The sequence below is a fragment of the Megascapheus bottae genome, chromosome 1, assembly GCF_031878675.1.
Source record: "Megascapheus bottae isolate mThoBot1 chromosome 1, mThoBot2.hap1, whole genome shotgun sequence".
In the NCBI taxonomy this organism is placed as follows: Eukaryota; Metazoa; Chordata; class Mammalia; order Rodentia; family Geomyidae; genus Megascapheus; species Megascapheus bottae.
In genome coordinates, this window is record NC_143509.1 from 6,654,332 (window position 1) to 6,673,294 (window position 18,963).

The 18,963-nt window shown below is 40.2% G+C and overlaps 1 protein-coding gene, 1 non-coding gene and 1 pseudogene across 2 annotated transcripts; all 3 read left to right on the plus strand.

Annotated features, from left to right (window-relative positions):
- The first annotated feature begins 272 nt into the window (after positions 1-272).
- Positions 273-5,447, plus strand: LOC150068188 (olfactory receptor 7E178-like; annotated as a pseudogene).
- LOC150068189 (U6 spliceosomal RNA) lies at positions 3,782-3,888 on the plus strand. The gene has a single exon (XR_016538551.1). It is a non-coding gene; the product is annotated as a U6 spliceosomal RNA (small nuclear RNA).
- An 11,615-nt stretch (positions 5,448-17,062) lies between the features above and the next one.
- LOC150068190 (olfactory receptor 7E178-like) lies at positions 17,063-17,992 on the plus strand. The gene has a single exon (XM_090349693.1). The coding sequence runs from the start codon at positions 17,135-17,137 to the stop codon at positions 17,990-17,992; it is 858 nt and encodes a 285-aa protein (XP_090205819.1). The 5' UTR covers positions 17,063-17,134.
- Positions 17,993-18,963: the final 971 nt, after the last annotated feature.

The following is an 18,963-nucleotide window of genomic DNA, read 5'->3' on the forward strand; positions in this document are numbered from 1 at the left end:
CCTCACCACCCTCCATGTTATGGGCTGCCTAGAGATGATTTGTTCGGCATCAGTTTGACAAATTGTGAGCTCTGTGAATTGGGCATCCACAATCATAGAAGAGCCTGTTACCAGCAAGTCCCCTGACATCTCCCTAAATATCTCCAATGCAATATTAGCCCCAGTTGGAAATTCTCCTGTGTTGCCCTACTCATGATCCACTGTGAGGATTGAGCCTGAGGTTTTCATACACTTCAGGCATGAAACAATTTTTTCATCTGTACTTCATGGACATGACCCAACAGAGAAGCAACACAACCAAGTGTGGAGTGAGTGTACCACACAATTCAGACAAGCGTGCTTTCTGCAAGATTCCTGGTGATTTAGAGTTTTCCTTCTTGTCAAGAAATACAGTCAAATGCTTTGTTTCCTAACTAAAGAGCGAACAGCTGCAAGGACTGCTTGAATATAATGAAGACAAGCCAGTAATTTGGTATCCTGTTAGAAGAGTCTCGGGAATAACAGTAGTGAAGAATGTAAAAATTATTAATCTGTTCTGTAGAATGTCACAGGATTCTTACTTAAAATTTATTATTGTTTACTGCAGTCTGTCTAGTTATCTAACAGGATATGACTGAACACTCAATTCATATGGAAGTGGTGGTAGATGGTTAGATAAAAAACCAGTGTGAATCTAACTTTCTATTTGTTTATTGTCACTGAATATTAAATACTGGAAAGTGGTGTGATAGGCTTTGTTAGTCCCCCAGTGAGAATCTGAACATCTGTCTCATTTCTCTCTGATTTCCAGAAAGAGAACACTAATTTCTTCTCTAGGGGATTATTGGCTGATCACAAAACAGCCACCGGGGTCACAGCTAGCAACCAGTATAGGAAGTGCAATAATCTGATAGATGATTGAAAAGGAAGAAACCCAGTAACTAAATGTCAATCAACAATGCCTACATCCAACGAATCCCTTGCTCCACTGTCAGAAAATTCCTCAATTCCTGAAATTACTTCAGGAAGAAATAGATGTCATATTGGAGATCTTAATTTATTTATATGTAGGAGACTGAAGAGTTCGTGTTTTTTTTTGAAATTATGCTACAGTCCAAGCCCTGGTGCCTCATACCTGGAATCCTAGCTACTCAACAGGCTGAGTTCTGTGGATAGAGGTTCAGAGCCAGCGTGAGCAGCAAAACCTGTGAGCTCTCATCTCCAATTAGCTACCAGGAAGCCAAAAGTGGAGTTTCTTACTCAAGTGTTTGAGCTTTCCTTTGAGCAGAAAAGCCTCAAGGTCAGTACGCAGGCCCAAAGTCAGAATCCTTGGACACACACGGACACAAAGTCAGAAAGAGGGAGAGAGAGAGACAGAGACAGAGACAGAGACACAGAGACAGACACAGAGAGACAGAGACAGAGAGACAGAAACAGAGACAGAGCAACAGAGACAGAGAAAGACAGACAGAGACAGAGACAGAGAAAGAGAGAGAGAAAAAGGGGGGATGGAGGGAAACAAAGATGAAACTTAGAAAAAAAGCAAGGATGAAGAAATCTCCTGGGGTATTGCAGGCACGGTAAAGGATTTTCTAGTCCTGGACTCTCGATGAGAAATTGCTTTGGATCATGCAGCTCTGTATATTTTACAGAGTTTTCATAGGTAGGACAATTTGAATTTTTCACCATGGCCGTATTCACTATTTCCGTATCATAAAATGAAGCATGTAGGCATGCTTCTTTACAGAATGGATGAAAATGAATTTCACAGTTTAAAAAAATCACACCTGTGAAGTAGACTGTAATAAAGAATAAGCTGTATTTCCTGTGATCAGAAAACACTGCCTATAGTGTCCTAACACAGTTGAGTATTTAAAATGAATATATGAAAGGGAATCAATGAGAAAGAAAAAAATCTAGGATGATTGGGTTTGTGATAACTGAAAAGTATCGGCCAGAATGTTGTTATGAACTGTGCATATTTGAGTTTAGAATGATTGTTGAATTCTGACTTCTTCATTAAGTATTGCTCTCTCTTTATACCAAAGATCTCCAACTAATGCAGAGATGTGTAATCTAACACACATCTCAGAATTTTACCTCCTGTGACTCTCAGATGACCCTGAGCTACAACCCATGCTCTTTGGGCTCTTCCTGTCTATGTACCTGATCACTGTGGTCGGAAATCTGCTCATCATCATGGCTGTCACCTCTGACCCCCACCTCCACATCCCCATGTACTTCTTCTGCTCCAACCTGTCCTTAGCTGACATTGGCTTCATCTCCACCACAGTCCCCAAGATGCTGGTGGACATCCACACACACAGCAGAACTATCTCATATGCAGGCTGCCTCACACAGATGTCTATTTTTCTCATTTTTGGTTGTATGGATGGTTTGCTTCTTACTGCCATGGCCTATGACCGCTTTGTGGCCATCTGTCACCCCCTGAATTACCCACTCATCATGAATCCTTGTCTCTGTGTCTTCTTGATTCTGCTGTCATTTGTCACCAGAACCTTGGAAGGACAACTCCATGTGTGGATGGTGTTATAGGTGACCGATTTCAAGCATTTGGAAATCCCAAGTTTTTTCTGTGATCCTTCTCAAGTGCTGGATCTTTCCTGTGAGCATACATTCACAAATGATTTTTTAAATACATTATTGGTACCATGTACGCTTTCCTTCCTGTCTTAGGGATCCTTTTCTCTTACTACAAGATTATTTCTTCTGTACTGAGAATGTCGTCTTCAAGCGGGAAGTAAAAAGCCTTCTTCACATGTGGCTCTCACCCGTCTGTGGTCTGCTTATTCTATGGGACAGCATTTGGTGTCTACTTTGAGTCAGCTGTGTCACATTCTCCCAAGAGCAGCGCTGTGTTCTCAGCAATGTGCACAGTGGTCATTCCTCTCCTGAACCCTTTCATCTACAGTCTGAGGAACAGGGACCTCAAAAATGCCCTGAGCAGGTTGTACAAATCAGGAGCTGACACCAGCAGGTAGGAAGTTCATTTGTTATGTGGTTTTGACAGAAGCAAGAATCTTCAGCATATAGTCCTATAAATTCTACCTGTCTGAATACTGTATGTGTCTAGTTTAATTAGTACAATCCATTAGCAGTGGAAAACCATTCTGGCTATGTCAGGATGGATTCCTTAAGGAGGAATATATCTTTGTAATGTTTAAATTGTTAGTTTGTAAAGAATGATGAATGTTTACAGATGTTAGTCCCAACAAAGAATTTTGCAAGTATTGAGTGGCAAATTTTCTAATATGTACATTTTACCTCAATACTATTGGACAGACTTTGAAGGCAGAACATGTTATTTTGTAGCCAGCTATCCCGTCCTGCCCTTTAGCTTGAGTTAATTTACAAATTATAAACTAGTGCCTTAATTTTTTCCCTGATGACATTTGTTATTTTAAAGGTCTTATATAAATGGGCTATCATTACATAAGTGAGGCAAAGAGTGCATTTCATTCTGGATAAGGTAATTCCTACCTTCCCACTGTCCCAGTTCTTCCTTCCCATCATCACCTATGAGTTTTAAATTCAATTACAACACACACACAGAGCAAAAAGTCAAGCTATGGCTCAAGAAGCAGAAAAATAGCCCTGAGGAAAAATATCAGGGAAAGTGTCCACATCCTGAGTTCAAACCCCAGGAATGGTACAAACCAAGATGCAAAGAAGCAAGCAAACAACAAAAATCAACCACTTTGCTTTTATGAGCCAGCAGTTTTAGGCTCATCCCTGAGATATAAGCATCCGGGCAGACCTGTGCATTAAAAAGTCCTAGATCGTGCTTGTTTCGGCAGCACATATACTAAAATTGGAACTATACAGAGAAGATTAGCATGGCCCCTGCGCAAGGATGACGTGCAAATTCATGAAGCGTTCCATATTTTTACAGTTGCTGGTAGGGATGTGGAGAAAAAGGAACCCTACTACACTGCTGGTGGGAATGCAGACGAGTTCAGCCACTCTGGAAAGCAGTGTGGAGGTTTCTTAAAGAACTGAAAATAGACCTTCCCCACAATCCTGCCATACCACTTCTGGGTATCTATCCTAAACATCATGACCCAAGATATTACAAGGACACCTGCTCAGCTATGTTCTTCTCTGCACAATTTGCAATAGCCAGGCGATGGAAACAATGCAGATGCCCTACTGCAGATAAATGGATACAGAAAATGTGGTATATATACACAATGGAATTCTACATAGCCAACAGACAAGATAAAACAATGGCATTCGCAGGGAAATGGATGAACCTAGAGTGAATCATGTTGAGTGAAACAAGTCAAGACCTAAGGAACAAAAGGCGCATGGTATCCCTAATATGTGGCTATTAAATCCAAAGAGTATGAGTGCAAGGCAATAATATTTGCATACCCAATGTTATGGACATGGTAATGGAAATATAAACATAACTATATAGACATAAAAACCTATGACTCTATAGACATAATGTCTTATTTCTTAAATTAATATGTTTCTATGACATGCAAACCCTTAGCCTAATTTTGATTAAGTTCTACATACTAAGTCCCAGTGATTGTAGATAGAGATTCCCTCCTTGAACACTTGTTTGTTAAACTTGTCATTTAAAATATTATGTAAAAAATCAACATTAATAACGTCTTTAAAAAAAACCAAAAAAGTCCTAGATCCCATCTGTAAATTACTAAAAACAAAGAAAGCACGTTATATATATCATTTGCCAAGAAATCAGAAAGCCCTGAGTTCAAACACCAGTGCTACCAAAACAAAAATGATCTGTTTGTGTCCACTTTTTAAAAATTTCTTTTTATTATTTGTTGTAATGTATAGTGGTGCTACAGGTATATTTGACACATAGTTGGGATATTCATTATTTATTAAAATTGGAATAAACAAAATAAAATGTGTCAGAATGGTTAAAACATCAGGAAACACTAAAGGGAAATAAAGCTGTGTGATGCTGGCTTATGCTTGTCATCTGAGCTACTCAGGAGGCTGAGATCTGAGGGTCACTGTTCAATACCAGCATCAGGGACAGCACGCAGGCCCTGAGTTCAAAAGAATATCATGACTGCATTTGCTCATGTACATATGTGGAAAGGGAACCAGACAAAGTGAGGAGATGTGTAGGGCATGAGAGAGTCTAGAAGAACTGTGGAATGAATGACTTTGATCATAGAGTTCATAAATAAACATGACAAGTTGAATCCTCTGGTACAGCTTTTAACCATAGTACAATTTTGAAAAAAGGGAAAAGAGAGAAGACACCGAGATTATGAGATCTTAAAAAGTGAGATTTCAAAACCAAACCTGTTAAGATTTCTGGAATTTAGCACTGCAATACTTTTTTTTCTGGGTTTTGAACTGTGGATCTTACCCTGTTCCTGATTTTTTTTCTCTTTTTGTTAAGGCTGGCCCTCCTTTCATTGCGACATAGCAACACTTTCAACTTTTTTGGTGTTTAATTGAAGGTCAGACTCTTGTTGTCTTTCTCTAACACATAAGGATGTCCATTTCTAGATCCCTATGTAGATTTGTTGTGTATTGGAAAACAACTTCTTTCCTTCCTCATGTGAGAAGCATAAAGTTGTAGCCTCTATCTCATTTCCCTGCCATCTGCTTAGGATCTGCCACAACATCTCTTACATCCAAGGGAATTCCTGCACTAGTCACCACAGGAGATGTATGGTAACGGTGAAGATGCTATTCAATGGACAAATGTTAATCTGATATTAGAGTCCTTAGCTAGCATGCATAGAGCCCGGAGTTCAACTGCTCAGTGCTACAGGCACAGAAAAAGTAGGAAGTGGGGCTGTGGGTATAGCCTAATGGTAGAGTGCTCACCTCCCATGCAGAAAGCCCTGGATTCAATTCCTTGGCACCATACACACAGAAAAAGTTGGAAGTGGCACTGTGCCTCAAATTGCAGAGTACTAAAAAGTGTCTAAGGACAGTGCCCAGGCCCCAAGTTCAAGCCCCAGGACTGACAAAAATGCAAATCAAAAAACTTTGAGATTCCACCAAACCTCAGTTAGATGACCATTATGAAGAAAACTGATAATCACAGATGTTGGTGGGGATGTGGCCAGAAGGGGACATTCCTATATTGTTGGTAAAATTTCTGGAAAGCTATGGAGATTCCTTAAAAGACTGAACAGAGTTTCTCTATGACCCAGCATTCCCACTCTGGGTCATTTGATAAAAATCCACTACAAACATTTCCCCACTGTAACTGTCAATACCACCATTTTCATTGAAGCATTGTTTACATATCCAAGATATGCAATCAACGGAGATACCCCCCGGTAGATAAATGAATCAAGAAAATGTGGTCTATAAACACAGTGAAATTGTATACACCCATCAGAAAAAAATATATTGCACTGTTTGTAAGGGAATAGACAGACCTGGAAAATTAATACCCAATTTCTCAACTCGTTGTCTTTATTGTATTTGTAATTTCAGGGTTTATACTGCTTCAGTGTTTACATATCCTTAAATCACGGAATGTTTTCTGTAGGCATTTGGGGGTGGGAAGAAAAGAAAATGTTTGATTAAATGTTTATATGAATAATAAAACAAAATAAAATTAGAAAAGATGTAAACTTTGAAGTTGGAACCATAATAATTCTGAAGATATATGGTATAGATAGAGAACAATGAAAATTCATAAAAGTCACCACAGTTTGGAGATCAATTATAAGGAATGTGAAAAGTCCATGCCATCTCTCCATCAGATAAGCATAAGTGATAGAAGTTTTAGTGTATTAATCATCTGCATAGACAGAGAGACTTGAATCAGCATGGATTTCCTTTAGGTCCTCTCAGCTCTCGCTTGAAATGTCCACAGAGACTTGGTCATTGATGTGTTCAACTTGGCTAATTTGGAGCTGTGGGCCTCAGTCCTACAAGGCCACCTAGAATTGGAGGGGGAGACTGTGCTCCCTGCCCTTCACTCTCCTGCCTGCAGGACCTGCCTCCTCCTTGTCAGCATCCCCCAGCTCTGCTTCCATGGTGTCTTCACATCCACTCTGAGGACAGAGGCTGAACTGGTGCTACACAGCAGGTCTGGGGTCCTCAGACCTGTCCACCTGGATCATGGCTGAAGAGAGAGGCAGCTTCAATGAGTGAGTGCTGAGGGTGGATGGAGAAGGGATTTGGAGGTGTGTTTTGTGGACCATGAGGACGGCTTTACTGAGAGGATCTGGATGATAATGATGATGATGATGATGATGATGATGATGATGATGATGATGATGATAAGATGATGACGAAGATGAGATGGAGGAGGTGGTGGAGGCTGCTGCTGCTGTCTGTGACAGGGACACCACACAACAGTGAGCCATGGTTGACAGAATGCCATGTGATTATCTCTGAGATCAGTTTGGATTTTTCTTTTTGAACTCAGAGTCTGAGGGCTGTTCCTGAGCCTTCAGTTCAAGGCTACAACACTACTCCTTGAACCACAGTGCCACGTATGGTTTCTGATGTTTAATTGGAGATAAGCATCCACAGACTTCATGCCAAGGTGGCTTTGAACCATGATCTTCGGATCTCAGCTCCTGAGTAGCTAGGATTACAAAGTGGGTCACCAGAGCCTGGCTTCAGGGCTCAGTTTTTTTATTGTAATTAATAAAAGGTTACATGATATTTGCCAGATAGCAGGTGCATTAATTCACATACATTGATACCCTTTGACATGTCTTGGTACCCATTACCCTCGCACCACCCCCCCACACGTCTTGGTTTTCCCCCCTTCCCTATCAAATTTCAAACGACCAAATACAAATAAATTCAATATATCAGATAACAAAGTGAGATACTGTAACAATATGAGATACCCAAGGGACAGCAAAGGAGATGAGAGATAACATAGTACATTATGGACAGCAATCATTTGTTATATGGCTTTTGTTTCAATATCCTGAAGGTCCTTTCAATTGGCTTCATACTATATGGCCTTATGTATCAAGATTTTCCTCTATTGCAGATCTCTGCTAGTAGAGCCCAAGGTTTCTACTGATTATGACAAATGAGAGAAACCATTGAGCCAAAGTACCTTTGAGTCTGGCTTACTTCACTTAATATGATTTTTTCTAAGTCTTTCCATTTCTGACAGCAGCATAGAATTCCACTGTGTACAAATACCACAACTTGTTGATCCACTCATCAACTGAGGGACATCTAGGTTGGTTCCATATCTTTGCTATGGTGAATAGTGTTGCAATGGACATCCTTGTGCTAGTGGATTTTGTATGCCCTAGATTTTGGATGGTTGGGTAAATGCCAAGTAGTGGAATTACTGGGTCATAAAGGAGTTCTATTTTTAGCCTTTTGAGGCACTGCCACACTGCTTTCCATAGTGGTTGAATGAGTTTGCACTCGCACCAACATTGTAGTAGTGATCCCCCCTGGCCACATCCCCTCCAGCATCTGTTATTATTCCTTTTCTTGATCCTAGCCATTCGAACTGGAGTGAGGTGGAATCTTACAGTTGTTTTGATTTGCATTCCTTTCTGACCAGAAATGTTGAGCATTTCTTCATGTGACTATAGCCATTTTTGTTTCTTCTTCAGAGAAGACTCTCTTTAAGTCTTTGGCCTATTTTTTTTAATGGGATGGTTGTTCCTTTGGAGATTCCTTTTGGAGTGATTCAATTTTTTGAGTTGTTGATATATTTTAGATATGAGGCCTTTGTCCATTGTTTGGTTGGTGAAGATCTTCTCCCACTGTGTAGGATTCCTAATTAATTTACTAGCTATGTCCTTTGTCGTACAAAACCTCTGCAGTTTACTGCCGTCCCACTTATCCAGCCTTTCTCTGATTTGTTGTGATTCTTGGTCCTTATTAAGAAAGTTTTGACCTGTGCCAAGGAGGCCTAGTGTATCTCCTATTCCTTCCTGTAAAGTTTTCACTGTGACAGCTGGAGTTTTCAGTATGACCTGGAGGTATCCAGGTCTTTGATCCATTTGGAGTTAATTCTAGTGCAGGGTGACAAAGAAGGATCCAGCTTTAGTTTTCTGCACGTACTTAACCAGTTCTGCCAGCACCACTTGTTGAAGAGGCTGTCTTCTTCCATTCTATTTTTTTGGCTCCCTTGTCAAAGATTAGGTGGCCATAGGTCTGTGGTTTAATATCTGGGACCTCCGTTCTATTCCCTTGGTCTTCAGGCCTCTTTTGTGCCAGTACCAAGCTGTTTTGAGAATTATAGCTCTGTAATAGAATCTAGAGTTTGGAATTAAAATTCCTCCAGTGCTGTTCTTCTGCTAAGAAGTGTTTTGGCTATAGGGGGTCTTTTATTATTCAATATGAAATTTTGAATCGCCTCTTCTATTGCTTTTAAAAATGCCATTGGGATATTGATGGGTATTGCGTTGAATTTGTAGATAGCCCTTGGTAAGACTGTCATTTTCAGAATGTTGATTCTTCCAATCCAGGAGCATGGGAGGTTTTTCCATTTCCTTAGTTCTGCTTTAATTTCCTTTTTTAGGGTTTTAAATTTTTCATCAAAAAGATCCTTTACATTCTTAGTTAAGCTAATTCCTAGGTACTTTATTTTCTTTGAGGCTATTGTGAAAAGAGTTGCTTTCCTGAATATTGCCTCGTTCCTCTCACTGCTGGTGTAGAGGAAGGCAGTTGATTTTTGAGGGTTAGTTTTATAGCCTGCTCCCCTTCCAAAGTTTGAATCAGCTCAAGGAGTTGGGAGTAGAGTCTATAGGATTCTTTAAATATAAAACCATGTCATCTGCAACGAGGGATAGTTTTACTTCCTCTTTCCCTTCTTGTATCCCCTTTATGCTTGCTTCTTGCTTTATTGCACTGGCCAGGAATTCTAATACTATGTTAAAGAGGAGTGGAGAGAGTGGGCATCCTTGTCTCATTCCTGATTTCAGAGGGAATGGCTTTAGGTTTTCACCATTAAGTGTAATACTGGCAGTGGGTTTGTCATACACAGCCTTTATTATATTGAGGAATGTTCCATGGATTCCTAGTTTCTCCAGAGGTTTTAACATAAAGAGGTGTTGGATCTTGTCAAATGCCTTTTGCGCATCTATTGAGACAATCATGTGATTTTTGTCCTTGCTCTTGATGATATGTTGAGTTATATTAATTGATTTGCATATGTTGAACAAGCTTTGCGTCCCTGTGTTGAATCCACTTTGATCATAGTGTATAATTTTTTTGATGAGTTGTTGTAGAGGGTTGGCCAGTATTTTGCTGACAAGTTTTGCATTGATGTTCATCAAAGAAATAGGTCTATAGTTCTCTTTCTTTGATGAATCTCTGTCTGGTTTGGGAATGAGGGTTATACTGGCTTCATAGAATGAGTTTGGTAAAGAGACTTCATTTTCAATTTCTTTGAAGATCTTGAGGAGTATTGGTGTGAGCTCTGCTTTGAAGACCTTATAGAATTTAGCTGTGAATCCATATGGCCCTGTGCTTCTCTTAGGTGGAAGTTCTCTAATTGCCATTTCTATTTCAGAGCTTGAAATAGGCCTGTTGATTTGGGTTAGTTCTTCCTGGTTCAGGGTGTGTATATTAATATTGGCTAGGAATTCATGCATTTCATCTAGATTCTCAAATTTGTTGGTGTAAAGGTTTGAGAAGTATTCCCTCATGATCCTCTGGATCTTGGTAATTACTGTTGTGATATTACCATTTTCATCTGCGATTTTGTTTATTTCGATATGCTCTGTTCTTTTTTTGGTAAGATTTGCAAAGGGCTTGTCAATTTTGTTAATTCTTTTAACGCACCAACTCCTTGTTTAGTTGATTCTTTCTATAGTTTTTTTGGATTCCAAATCATTTAATTCTGCTTTGATTTTAATAATTTGCTTTCTTCTACTGGGATTAGGGTTGGTTTGTTGCTCTTTTTCCAGGAGCTTAAGGTGAGACATTAACTTGTTGGTTTGCAATTTTTCCAACTTGTTGTTGTAGGCACTCAGCACTATAAATTTTCCTCTGAGTTCTGCCTTTGCTGTGTCCCAAAGGAGTTGGTATTTTGTGTGCTCCTTATTGTTAAACTTCATAAACTGTTGGATTCCTGTTCTGATCTCTTCGATGATCCATTGGTGATTCAACAATATGTTGTTTAGTCTCTATGAGTTACAGGGTTTTCATTGGTGTAGATGTGTTTTCAGTTCCAATTTGATGCCTTTGTGGTCTGAGAGAGTGCATGGAATAATTTCAGTGTTTCTGAATCTGTCCAGGTTTGTTTTAGGCCCTAAAATATGATCTATTTTGGAAAATGTTCCATGTGCTGCTGAGAAAAATGTATATTGTGTTGTTGCTGGGTGGAATATTCCCCAGATGCCTGTTATATCTAGTTGGTCTATATAGTTGTTCAGTTCTAAGGTTTCTCTGTTGAGTTTTTGCCTTGTTGATCTGTCCATAGGTGAGAGTGGTGTGTTAAAGTCACCAACAATCACTGTGTTTCGATCTATGTATGGTTTCAGTGTAAGTAAAGTTTGCTTGATGAAGTTTGGAGCTCCGGGATTGGGTGTGTAAATATTTAGGATCATTATGTCTTCCTGGAGAAAAGATCCCTTTAGTGGTATGTTGTTACCTTCTTTGTCTTTTCTTACTAATTTTAGTTTGAAGTCTATTTTATCTGATATGAGGATGGCAACTCCAGCCTGTTTATGGGGGCCGTTAGCTTGATAGAGTTTATTCCAACCTCTCACTTTCAAAAGATGATTGTTTTTTTGGGTAAGATGTGTCTCTTGAAGACAGCAGAACGGTGGCTCTTGCTTTTTGATACAACTAGACAGACCATGCCGTTTAATTGGAGAGTTAAGTCCATTGATATTGAGAGTTAGGATTGAGAGATATTTATTAGGTCCTACCATTTTTAAAAGCTTTTATTAGGGCCTGTGTCTTGAGAGTTCTTGTGGTCCTTAGATGGTATGCTGTTTAGGTGCCATTTCTTTCCCTATATTGCATTTATTTTGGTTTTCTATGTATAGAACATCTTTGAGAAATCTCTGTAGTGTTGGTTTTGTTGCGACATATTGTTGCAGCTTTTCCCTGGAATGGAATGTTTTTATTGTTCCCTCAGTTATGAATGAGAGCTTAGCTGGGTACAGTATTCTTGGTTGGTAGTTATTTGACTTCAAGGCATCACATATATACTTCCAGTCACTTCTTGCTTGCATGGTCTCTGCTGAGAAATCTGGAGTTATTCTTATTTGTTTGCCTTTATAGGTTATTGATCCCTTTTCCCTGGCTGCCTTTAGGATCCTTTCTTTGGTTTCTATTGATCCAGTTCGGAATACAATGTGGCAGTGGGATGTTGTTTTCTGGTCAGGTCTGTTTGGAGTTCTACAAGCTTCTTGTATCTGGATGGGCCTGTCCTGCTGGGTATTTGGGAAATTCTCTGAGATGATTCCCTGAAGTATATTTCCAGTACCATTGACCTCTTTCTCCAGACCCTCCTCAATACCAATTTGCCTTAAATTAGGCTTCCTAATTGTATCTTGGACCTCTTGAAGTGCTCTCTCACATTTCCTAGATTTGGATTGACTCATTTTCTGTGCTTTCTCTATATTAACTAAATTATCTTCAGCTCTGGAAATTCTCTCCTCTGCATTGTCTAACATGCTATCAAAGCTATCTACTTTATTTTTCATCTCCCTTGCTTCTAATTGCTCATTGTTGATGACTTGCATCTCTTCTTTTAGATCATGTATGGATTTCTTTAGCTCCTTGATTTCCATATGAGTGGTTAGCTCAGTAGCTTTATTTTCTTTGGACATTTGCTGGAGTTTGGTCCCCTTTTTGTTTGTGGATTCTATGAATTCATCCATCTTTCTTTGAAAAACGTTTATTATGGCCTCCTTTATGGCTTCTTGTTTTTCACTTACCACCTTGTTTATGGTTTCCTCTTGTTTACCTATGGCTTCCTCCCTTATCTCTTTCTTTATATTTTCACATTTTTCATTAATGACGTTTATCAATTGCATTTGCATAGCACTTGGAAGACTCTCCTCTAGGTTTGTCAGTGACTGTTCCATTGTCTGTTTAGATTGGGTGGGGGATGTTGTTTCTTGATTTGACATTTTTCTTGAGTTACTTGTTCTACCCATTTGAAAATGGGAGTTTTTCAGGTATGTCCAACCTAGACCTCTGTAGCTGGCAGACACTAGATGTTCACAGTTTTTGATTGGTTTTATCACTCTTTCTTTTTGTGCACTTACAGACCAGTCTAATATAACCACTAATAATCGACTTATACCCAAAACAATAAGCCTCTCAATCGAATCTCTACTGTCTTTAAGTCCCTCTGACCCTAGAGAATAATTAAACACCTAGATACACAGTATTACTCAATAGCCATCAAGTGTAGATCCATGCATTATAAGGGTTGAAAGACGAACAGAGGACCAGAGATAGAAAAATAGAATGAGAGAGGTCAGGGGAAGTACAAGAGGATTAATGTAGGAGTTTATGAATATTATAGTAATGTAGAAAAGGTATAGCGTAAGGATAACTGACCTAAGAGGAGCCTGGTTGTCAGGTGGGAGCTGGGACAGCCTGGTGCGCTGCTGAGACTTAGGTTCTGCCTGCCTGTCAGTCTTCAGTCAGAGTGCTGGGAGTTGACCCCGTTGGGTGGGTGGGAGTTGGGACAGCTCCCCTTCCCTTTGTGGGGTGCTGGGTCTTAGGTAGCCTGCCTGTCAATTTTCAGTTAATGGCCTGGAGGAAGGGGCTGTTGAGGGAAGGGACAGGATTCTAAATTCCTTGCCCCCCTGCTCCTGCCAGTCTTCTCGGGTGGGTTGGAGGGGTCTGAGTTAAGTTCTATTGCTTGGCACCCGCTCTGCTTTCCCGATGTGTTTGGGAACCCGCTGTATTGCTCACGCAATACACGTGTTCCATCTGTGGGTGGTCCACGGTGGTGGGGAGTCTTTCACTCCCCTCGGGTCTCCTCAGCCACCTGTGTTCCTTGTCTTGGTTCCGCTGCTTGCTGTTCTGGTTCTCCATCTGGGTTCCACTGCTTCTGTAGCTCTCTGGCCTGGTCCTGTGGTGGTTTCTGCAGCAGTCGGGCTGCCCAGCCCAGAACCCTCTGCTGCAGCTTTTCATGGCTTGGAGCCTGTGGGGAGGGGTGGCGGAGCGGTTCTCGCGATCCGATTCTTTGAGAAAGTTGAATGTAAGCTTTTTCTGGATTTCTTTTCCGGTTTGAGTCCTTCTCCATTGCTTTTTGAGTTTGTTGTTGTGGATTTAAGATAATTGGCTCGTGGGACTCCCTGGTTCTCTCTTTTTGTGACAGAGAGCTAGTCAGCGTCCCTACTGTCTCGGCGCCATCTTCCTACCTCTATGTATTTCTTTGGTTAAAATGTCTAGGAGCTGTTCTAAGGCCTTACAATACACCACTGCATTCCTGCATCTTCCATTCTTAACCATACTTTTCATCCTCTCATCTATGTATAGAACACACAAGCTTTTCTTATCAGAGGAAGAGCCTCAAATCTATTCTTTTGGACATTCTTTCCACTTTAGTGAGTCTATAGAGATTTGTGTGCCTAGAAACAATCTGTTTAAATGTGACCTCTGGGAATTAAGCATCTAAGATCAAAGGAAAGCCGATTATCAGCCTGTCCTCTGACATCTCCATAAATATCTCCAATGTTATATTATTCTACAGCTGGAATTTCTCCTATGTCAACCTACGTAAGATTGATTGTGAGGAGTGGGGCTGAGATTTTATTATACTTCAGGCACACAGGGATCTTTTGATCTGTACTTCATGACCATGACCCAACAGAGAAGCAGTTCAACCCAGTAGGTAGAGAGTGATATCACAGTAAATATGCAAGCATGGTTTGTATAACTTTCCTGGTGATCCAGAGGTTTCATTCCTATAGAGAAACACAATTCTGTCTTGTGTCCTTAACTAGAGAGCAGAACAATTATTTCTACATAACAAGGACAAGCCAGCAATTGCAATATGCAACTGGAGGAGGATGAGGAATAGCAGTAATGAGAACTTTCTTAGAACTTTTGTTCTGCTGAAGATTACAGAAATCTGACTTCAAAGCTTTCTACTGTGTTTTGTTTTTCCTGTAGTTGAAAATGTTTCCTAATAGAATATGATTGAACACATTATTCTTTCTTTTTTCTTTTTGTCAGTCATGAGGCTTGAACTCTGGGCCTGGGTGCTGTCCCTGAGCTCTTCAGCTCAAGGCTACTGCCCTTAAGCCACAGTGTCATTTCTGGGGTTTTTTTAGTGGCTAATTGGAGCTAAGAGTCTCAGGGACTTTCAAGCCTAGGCTGCCTTTGAACTGTGATCCTCAGATCTCAACCTTCTGAGTAGCTAGGATCACAGGTGGGAGCCACTGTGCCCAGCTTGAACACACTACTCTTTTAGAAGCTGGGGTAGATGGTAAGGTTAAAAAAAGAAAACTGTGAAGCCATATTTCTGTTTGTCTATTGACACAGAATATCAAATTTTGGAAAGTGGGATTTGTTAAAGACTTTGATAGGCACACAGTGGAAACAAGAGCATCTGTCTTGCTTCTCTCTGACATCCAAGAAGAGGATGCTGATTTCTTCTTTGGGAGATTCCTAATTGGTCACAAAACAGAAAAGCAGGAGTCATGGCTTGAAATCAGTACAGGAAGTGCAAGGTTCGATCAATGGCAGAACAGGAAGGACTAAATGTCAACCACCATTGCTCATATCAACATACTCCTAAATTCCTGAAATTGGTTTAGGGAAAAGTAGCTATAACATCAGGTATTGATTTAGTCATGTTCAGAAAAATTCAAAGAGTTAAAAATGTATACTTTATTCCCAGTGCTGGTGGCTTACCCCTGCAATCCTAGCTGCTGAAGAGGCTGAGAGAGGTTCTGAGGATTCAAGTTCAAAGCCAGCCCAGGTAGCAGAACCCCAGAGGCTCTTATCTCCATTTAGTCACTTGAAAGTCAAAAGTAGAGCTGTGCATCAGATTGGCACAATGTCGATTATATCTGTCTACAAAGAAATGAAGACCTGATTGTTTATGGAAAAACATTGTTTTCATTTCTCAATTACACAACAGATATTGAACTCCCAAAAAAGCTAGAGCTGTGGCTCAAGTGGAAGAGCACTACTTTGGGCAGGAAGAAAAGATTCAAATGCTAGGACTCACTGTCTCTGTATCTGTCTCTCTGTTTTTCTCTCTCTCTCTCTCTCTCTCTCTCTCTCTCTCTCTCTCTCTCTCTTTTACACACACACACACACACACACACCACACACACACACACACACACACACACACACACACACACACACACACACACAGAATATCAAGATGGAAATTAGTAAATGAAAGAATGAGGAAGAAATTTCCTGGGCGATAACAGGTGCTGTACAATATTTTCTAGAACTGATTTGTTTATATGAAATTAATGTTTGATAATTCAGTTCTGTATGTTTTATGAAGTGTTTTAAGTAGCATATGTCTAGAAGTTTCACTATTCATGACTTTAGTATTTCTTTACGATAAAATAAAGTTTGTAGGAATGTTTCTTTCTTTCTTTTTGTTGGTTGGGAGACTTGAAGTCTGGGCCTGGGCACTGTCTCTGAGCTCTTCAGCTTAAGGGTGTAGCCCTCCCCCCGAGCCACAGTGACACTTCTGGTTTTCTGGTGGTTAATTGGAGATAAGAGTCTCATGGACTTTAGCACCCGGGCTGGCTTTGAACCATGATTGTAGGATCTCAGCCTCTGAGTAGCTAGGATTACAGGTGTGGGCCACCATGTCCAGGAAGAATGTTTCTTTATAGAATGTATGAGAATGAATCTCACAAAGAAAGAAGACCACTGTGGAATATCTTGTAATAATCTTACAAGAATATGCTGTATTTTCTGTGATAAGAAAGCACTTCCTGTAAGGTTCTAACGTAGTTGAGTATCTAAAATGCATTTATAAAAGGGGCATATGAGAAAGAAGAAATCCAGGATGACTGGGTAGATGACATGGAAACAATTATTGATGGACTCAAAAGAGTCCTCAACGAAAACACTTGAATTCAGAATTATTGCTGAATTCTGAGTTCTTCAGTAGTTATTGCTCTCTTTTTTACATCAAAGGTGTCCAATAAATATAGGGCTGCGTAATCTAACACACATCTCAGAATTTTATCTCCTGGGACTCTCAGATGACCTTGAGCTACAACCTATGCTCTTTGGGCTCTTCCTGTCCATGTACCTGATCACTGTGCTTGGAAATCTGCTCATCTTCCTGGCTGTCACCACTGATCCCCACCTCCACACTCCCATGTACTTCTTCCTCTCCATCTTGTCTTGTGTTGACATTGGCATCACCTCTACCACAGTCCCCAAGATGTTGGTGGACATTCAGAGTCACAGCAGAGCCATCTCCTATGTGGGCTGCCTCACCCAGATATCTGTTTTTCTCATTTTTGGCAGTATGGAAGTTTTGCTTCTTACTGTGATGGCCTATGACCTCATTGTGGCCATCTGTCACCCCCTGAATTACCTACTCATCATGAACCCTCGTCTCTGTGTCTCCTTGGTTCTGATATCATTTGTAGCCAGCATCTTGGAATCTCAACTTCATGTGTTGATGGCATTACAGATCACCATTTTCAGAGAGGTGGAAATCCCGAATTTTTTCTGTGACCCTTCTCAAGTCCTGGATCTTGCCTGTGTTCACAGCTTCACAGATAACATCATTAAATATTTTATAGGTACATTATTTGGTTTCTTTCCCACCTTAGGGACTCTTTTCTCTTATTATAAAATTACTACCTCACTACTGAGAATTCCAACATCAGGAGGGAAGTACAAACCCTTCTCCACCTGTGGCTCTCACCTGTCTGTGGTCTGCTTATTCTTTGGGACAGGAATTGGACTCTACATTGGATCTGCTGTGTCACATTCTCCCAGGAATATTGCAGTGCCCTCAGCAATGTACACAGTGGTCACTCCCCTTCTGAACCCCTTCATCTACAGCTTGAGGAACAGGGACATTAAAAGAGCCCTGAAGAGACTCTACAAGGCAGAAAGCTGGTGACAATATAGGTTACATTTGGTTATGTTGTTGGTTTTCTTGTTGCTCATTTGTGTGTGTGTCTTCTTGATTGGGTGATAGCAAGACAACTAGAAAGCCAAGAGAATGGGAAAAGATTTTACTAGCTATACATTAGACAAGAATCTAAAATATTCTTAAAGCTAAAAAATTAATCCACCCCCAAAGAAATTCTTGAAAGTGCCAGGAGTTTGGCCTAGTGGTAGAGTGATTGCCTAGCATGCACCAAGCTTGGGTTCAATTCCTTAGTACCACATACACAGAAAAAGCCAAGAAGTGGTACTGTGGTTCAAGTGGCCGAATGCTATGTTTAAGCAAAAGAAGCTCAGGGACAGTGGCCAGGTCCTGAGTTCTGGTCCCAGGACTGGCAAAAAAAATGAAAACAAGTCCTTAAAAGAACAACAACAAGCACCTGGTTAATAAGTGGGCTCAACATTTAAAGAGAGATTTCTGTGATGAAGAAATAAGAAGAGGCAATAAATGCACAAATAAATGTTCTCCATCTTCGGCCATAAAACATTTGTCAATAAAAACCACCTTGAGAATTTATCTCACTCCAGTTAGAATGGCTATTATCAAGAAAACAAATTATAACGGATATTGGTGGGGATGTGGCCAAAAGGGAAACATTACTACACTGTGGGAATGTAAACTTGATCAGCCACTTGAGAAAGCAATATGGAGATTCCTCAAAAGACTAAACATAGAACTTCCTTATGACCCAGCAATCTCATTCCTGGATATTTTACCCAAATGACTATAACCAGGCTGTACTAAAGCCACCAGCACAACCATGTAAAGGTTTACTATAGCCAAGATATAGAATCAATCCAGATGCCCCTCAGTGGATGAATGGATCAAGAAAATATGGTATATGTGTATATACACAATGGAATTCTATGCTTCAATTAGAAAGGATGACATTGCCCCATTTGTAAGGAAATGGAAAGACTAGG